General features: G+C 31.7%; 1 protein-coding gene across 1 annotated transcript; it reads right to left on the minus strand.

Moving 5' to 3' along the window:
* LOC149391756 (putative flavin-containing monooxygenase 1) lies at positions 1-6,270 on the minus strand. Its single transcript, XM_089620981.1, has 5 exons — positions 5,806-6,270; positions 5,010-5,247; positions 1,499-1,680; positions 1,044-1,393; positions 1-346 (listed from the first exon to the last, which is right to left on the minus strand). The coding sequence occupies exons 1-5, from the start codon at positions 6,268-6,270 to the stop codon at positions 1-3; spliced, it is 1,581 nt and encodes a 526-aa protein (XP_089477107.1).
* Between the last annotated feature and the right edge of the window lie 408 nt (positions 6,271-6,678).

A 6,678-nucleotide genomic window follows, 5' to 3' on the forward strand; every position in this document is an offset into this window, starting at 1 on the left:
TTAATTTTCAATATGGTAGTAGTCTTGGCTAGTGTAAGGGCTAAAAGCTTCACAGAGCCAGTTGCTTTTCCGCCAAGGAATCACACCCATTTCGCGGCAAATCTGGTCGCTGTGGTCTATGCTGAAAGTGGAAATGCAATGCCTGTGGTAGAAACGAGTGGCTCTCTTCATCACTCTCAGCTCCTCAGTTATTTGGGCCGCCATGTTTGCGAGGCTGGGAAGCTTGAACTTTCCGTCCGCGAGCCTTGACAGCCATTTGCACCGGAGCTCCGCCGTGTGGAGGTTCGAAACGCTCTCTATGTACCCCACAAACGCCATGTTTGGGATCTGCGGGTTAATAGTCCCCCTGATAGTAAACCACATTATTATTATTATTAGTTCACGTGAATATGTATAGTAATAATTGATTGTTTTTTTTTTTTGGCGCCAATGTATAGCTAGTCCATGAATATTCATCTTGAGTGTGACGTTTTGGTCATTAGTTATTTTGTACGGGAGTAAAATAGTTCTCATACTATTGATTTTGTAGCAGTTTGATATTGTTTTGAAAAAGAAACTAATTAAATTAAAATTTGTTATCCAAAACTATTGAACAAAAGATAAGCAATGTCAAATTTTTAGGCTAATTGATTATAGTGATTTTTGTAAAGATATATTTTTTTAAGTTATTATATGTTTTAAATTATTTCATCAAGTGTTGAATTATATATATATATATATATATATATATATATTTTCTTCTAAAGATAACATATTACAAATCAATAATTTAATTATAAGTTTACTATGATAAATAATTTAATAAAAAAAAAACTCAAAAACTATTTGCGCAAAAATAAAAGGAGAACTAGGAATATAGCCACTTTAGACTACTTATGTTAAAATTTTAGTTTAACTATTCAATAATTAAAAAAAAAAAACCTAAATTAAGATTATTATATGCGCTATATTACGTGAAAAATAAATGCGAGTTAGAGTTAGGACTATTTCCCGAATATTTGAATAATTAAGTTACTTAATTGATAGAGACTTAGAGTTAGGACCTGTACAAAGGCATGAGACCAGTAGAGTCAACGACGAGGCCACGAAACTCGTCGGGAAATAAGGACTGAAGCTTCTTCTTGCCATCATAGCCAGTGGCGAGAAGAACAACGTCGGCTTCGAGCTTGGTGTTGTCGTCGAACTCGACACCGTCGTTACAGAACCGCCAATTCGAGGCGATTTTGAAAGATATGAGTCCCTTGTCGGCCTCTCGGAAGAAACTCTCCGGCAAAATGGCCATCTGGCAAGAAGCGTAGTCTTCCTCGAAAGGGTGATCGGGTTTCAGACCGTACTTCTCCAATGGAAGCTTCCACACCAAGTACGACTCTATCAACTTCGAAATCGCCCTTCTCTACGTACTCGATCGATATTATTGATTAATTATTAATTAATTAGTCAAACATTATGGTTGGTTAAATGAAAGGTTTATGAGATTCGTGACGATGTGAAGATTTACCAAGGGAGAGAAGAGAATGCATAAGAGAGCTGTCATTAAGAAGCTCTGATTTGGCTTTTGGTGGAGTAATTGAGAGGACCTTGTTTGATAAAACAAGAAAAATGGCAAACCCCAAATCCAATACGACGGAACAGTCCAATGTAGATTCCTTATCACCATTGTGCATCTTTGTCCCTCCGCCCCTTAAAACAAATAATTTAAAGAAGAAGAAAAAATAACTAAAAATGTCAACGAGCTGAAACCATTTTTTAATTTAGTTATAAATATTTATCATTCTACATACTTTATTTTCAGCATAAATTTGTTTAACACAAAAAAAAAAAAAAAACACGAATTTCCCATCTATGTCCATATGAATGCAAAATAACTTTGTAGTCCAACTTAGATTTAACTTGTATCTTTTACATCCAATCTTCTAAATCTTATTATAGTAGCCAAATTAACTTTGATCATTTGCAAAATAGCCGTACTTTGCAAGGTTGTTAAAGAATAACCAACGGGCATTAACTATACAGCCAAGATGTCAAACATACCCTCATGCTTATAATCTATAAACAAACAAGTTTTTTCTTTCTTTATTCGGGAAACAATAAATACAATAACAAACTGAGTGAAATTAATTTAAGGAATTAATATTTGATTGGCTATTATAAAAACAATCAAATTGATTGACTAATTAATATTGAAAACGAAGAAAAATCGTAACACAGTATTTTTACGTAAAAATCAGCAACAAAAACTCTTTATTTAGTCTAATATTAATTTTGAAATTCTCGCTTCACAATACGCTTCTCACTTTTGCTCGAAAATCTTAGCAACAATAGAACAAAAAAATATAAAATTTTGAATCAATAAAAAACCAAAAAAAGATCCAGAAGACATCGGTATGAGTATACTTGTTTGTCAAATAATTGGGTTGTTTGTATATTTAAAAACAAAGATTTTGGATAGTTATTTGTAATGATTTGTTAAAAAAAAAAAAAAACAGAGTTTGCATTATGAAAGTTCCTAGTTGTTGTTTAAAAATATTAATTTCTGTTTTTTTTTAATATATACTGTTATTGAAATTTATTTTTGAATTAATAAATTAGCAAAAGTCATAAATGTTGATGATTTGTGAAAATAAGTTTTGTGATTGTAAAAGTAATGGGGTTCTTTGTTCGTGTGTTTAAAAACAAAGAAATTGGTTAATTATTTGTTATGTTTTGTGTAAATAAAAAAAAAAATAAACATAGCTTGTGTTATGAAATTATCGGATTTTTTTTTAAAAAAAATAATCATTTCTTTTCTGTTCAACATATAGTGTTATCATATTTTGTTTTTTGTTTAATTATACTGTTACCAAAATTTGTTTGTTACTTTATAAACAAATTTTTTGATGATTTGATAATTTATAATATGCATGTATATCAAATGAATCAAACAGCAACAACATCAACGAAAATATACCGGGGGGTCATAGAAAAAAAAACATATATATATATATATATATATATATATATATATATATATATATATATATATGGGAAAATCTGGTTTTGTTTTTAAAAAATTAGCAATCACAAAATGTATCAAAGTTACTAATACATGAATAAAGGAGGACTCAAAAAAAGATTCTAACACATGGAAACGCAAGCTCAATCACTGATGAAAGAAATAAATAAATAAATAAAAAACGAGTGTTTTAGATTTGAGAAGAAAAAAAGAGAGAGAGAGAGAGAGAGAGAGAGAGAGAGAGAGAGAGATGTTCAACAGAGCAAAGTAAATTCAATTTTAAATGAAACGTTGAAGGAAAAAAAAAAAAAAAAAAAAAAAAGAGACGAGCATTTCTCGAGGCTTAGTCATACGAGTTTCAAAAATGGTAATCCTGACGCTGCTTACTAACTATCTTGGCCCTATCAACAACAAGGCAACAGCAAGCTCAGCATGATCCCACAAAAAAAAAAAAAAAAAAACAACAACAACAATTGTTGAATATTACTTGTGTGTCTTCAAGCTAAAAAATTTGATATTAATGTTGACCTACGATTATGATACATATAAGCTAAAATAAAGGAAAAGTAAGTTAAGATATAAAAACTGCCAAATTGTTTCCTTCTAAATAGGAAAGTCAACAATTTTAAAACATACACCAATATATGCATTTAAACAGGGAAAAAAACTGCCGAAAAAAGAAAAATTAAAAATACATTAAATAGAAGGATAGAATAGTAAATTAAATTAATATAAACTGCCTAATAAAGTATGAATGGCTAGTTGCTAAAAAAAAAAAAAAAAAAAAAAAAAAAAAAAAAAAAAAAAAAAACTTACTATTTCTATATTGTAATATTTTTAAATGGCCTATTCTGATTTCTCTAAAATATTTGTTGAAATAAGCGCACTTTTATTTTGTTTACCACAAATTAACTTTAAGAGAATGAGAATGATTTTGTTATAAAAAAAATATAATTAAGAATATCATTAATTGCCAGTCGCACTAAAGTGTATAAAGACTGGAGCTGACTTTTATGGGAAGTATATATCAAACAAAAGAAAGAAAGCAATAAGTCAACGTGGCTAGATTAATATCTACCCATTCAAAGCAAAAGTTGTGAGTTCAATCTTCAAAGATAATAAATGCTCTTAAACAAAAATCACTATAAACAATAAGAATTATTCTTATTACGATACCTACTTGTCAACCAAAACTGTCGCTACGTGGCAAGTATTCCTAATTTTTTTTACATAGGAAATTGATTTCACTACTTAGCTCGTAGTTAAAAATTGGTGCCATAATAATAATAAAAATTTGCTCCAGAGACCTGTAACATAAAAATATTTTCATTTTTAATTCTTGAACTCCGGATGAAATTTATTTCCTTAAGTTTGAAAATATTCTTGTTAGTCATGCTTTTAACTAGAAACTATTTTACTAGTCGGTATTTAAATTAAGAAATATATATATATATATATATATATATATATATATATATATATATATATATATATATACAGGGCCGGTCTTGGGCTAAGGCGGGCTAGGTCCAGGTCTAGGGCCCTATATTTGGATGGACCCCAATAAATTTTCTATATTTAATGTTATTTTTATAAAAAAAAATTATGTATTTAATTTTCACTAATTTTGTTTTATATTTAATTTTTTTATTGTTATCAAAAGGCCCCGAAATGTTTATTCGCCTAGGGTCCCGGATGAGTTCGGGCCGGCCTATATATATACACACATGTACGTAAAATAGTTCCGTATATAAAAGCACAAGATTTTCGTGTGAACTAGACCAAAGGGGTAACACGTTGTTGTATAGCTTTATCAAACAGTACTATGATGTCCGCGTATGTTTTATTAATAAATTAATTAAGTTGACCAACATTGATAATAAATCAACTTCACAATCACCAAAACATACCCTTTTCTTTATATATATATATATATATATATATATATATATATATAATATTATGGCAGTATAATGTATATTAATTACAATTTATAAAAAAAAAATGTGGTACGAACCTTGATTTGCCTCAGCACACTCGATGGCCAAGTCAATGGCTGATTTCTTGAAACCAACGATTGCGACTTTCTTTCCCTTAAGCAGCGAATGAGCAGCTTCTTTGTCGAGCTTCGAATAATCCATGGAATGCAAAACCTTCCCACTAAAGGCTTCTCTGTTCGAAGCCTTGTCGTTTGGCATTCTTGGAACGTCTCCATATTTTCCAACGCACATCACCACCAACTCAAATGCGTACCACTATATAGCCCACAAGTTTTAATGCTATAATAGGTATTACATATATGCACGTATAAAAGACTATATTGTTTTGCTTGATAAAACTGAATGTTTCAGGGATAAAAAAAAATGACGTGAAAAAACATATGGTGGGGTTTATCAACCATATATATGAGTATATGGCGAAACAGTATAGTTAATAATAGCTTTTGGCAAGTATAAGATCAACGTCAGCGAATACTATATTACCCATCAACCACATATATGTGTATATAATATTGATTTCAAATCAAGTCCTCACACTTAAGCTGATCTTGCATGTACGGTCATACCATACTATATGAGGCTGGTTGAAACCACATGCATCTCTTACACGTGGACCAATAATATTATAGCCTCGTTTGAACAGAAATCACATGCATATCACTACTAATACTATCAATATGTTACGGACTAAAAATTTCATTATAATTGATGCTGTATTCTTAACATTAATTGTATAGTCATTCACATCAAATACTGGAAATAACCTAAGTAACGCTTTGAGATCAAATAATGAATGATGAAAGAAAAAACAACCTGAACCACGTCGGATTCGTTGTGAACCACCGCAACTTCCCAAACGGGTTCGCCTCTCAACAGACTTCCGTACTCTCCAGCCGGAGATAATCCAGTGCGGTCGCGACCAACGTAACGAATCTCGACAACCCTAGAGTTGAGCCTGACGTGGCTCAACACGTCAAAGTGTTTTGCATAGCCGTGGAGGTAGTCCAAGACCTGTAAGTGAGAAGGGAAAGAGGGAACGTCGCGGTCGGGCCAAGGATAATCCGAGAACTCGAAATCGCGTCTCGGTGTTTGGAGCTTAGTTGAGTTATACGAGCAGTGCTTCCAAACACCCCCGATCGAATCCGAGGCCTCGAAGACTATCGGGTTGTGGCTCGAGAGCTGTTTGGCAGCAGCGATTCCGCTGATCCCGCCTCCGATTATCCCTACCTTGGACACAAACTTAATATGGTTCTTGTTGCAGCTATTTTGAGAATCCATTTTATTTGGCAATATTATAGTTTTGCTGTAATGAATGGGTATGGAAATTTTGGTGCAGGCTTTGTAGGAAACAGAAGGCCTCTATTTATAGGAGTTTGGACAAGGGACAAGTTTTGTTTACTTTTGCTATTTATCTATTTTTCAGTTCAATCAATCTAAATGAGTGAAAACCCTAGTTTAAATAGTTAGATGGATGATCTTCTGTTTTTTGTTATTTTTTTTTAAAGCGACGATAGAGGTGGAAGGTTTTATTAGTATTAGTAAATGCTGTAGTAATAACTATTTGGTTTTGACTATTCGTTTTACTTGTGGCTTTATCATTTTCATACGAAAGTCTTGGAGTTTTTCAGTCCCCATTTAGCTTCATTTATTTTGGTTGGAAGCCAGCAAGATAGTTAGTGTGTATGA

Source organism: Urtica dioica, chromosome 7, assembly GCF_054948205.1.
Source record: "Urtica dioica subsp. dioica isolate 48M chromosome 7, U.dioica_male_clone48M_v1_H2, whole genome shotgun sequence".
Taxonomy (NCBI): domain Eukaryota; kingdom Viridiplantae; phylum Streptophyta; class Magnoliopsida; order Rosales; family Urticaceae; genus Urtica; species Urtica dioica.

Excerpts from the sequence above, each read along its gene's own strand:
- LOC149391756 (XM_089620981.1), bottom strand. The coding sequence starts at position 6,270 with ATGGATTCTCAAAATAGCTGCAACAAGAACCATATTAAGTTTGTGTCC. Across the intron at positions 5,248-5,805 it reads ACGAATCCGACGTGGTTCAG|TGGTACGCATTTGAGTTGGT; the intron begins GTTGTTTTTTCT and ends TGGGCTATATAG. Across the intron at positions 1,394-1,498 it reads GCATTCTCTTCTCTCCCTTG|AGAAGGGCGATTTCGAAGTT; the intron begins GTAAATCTTCAC and ends TCGAGTACGTAG.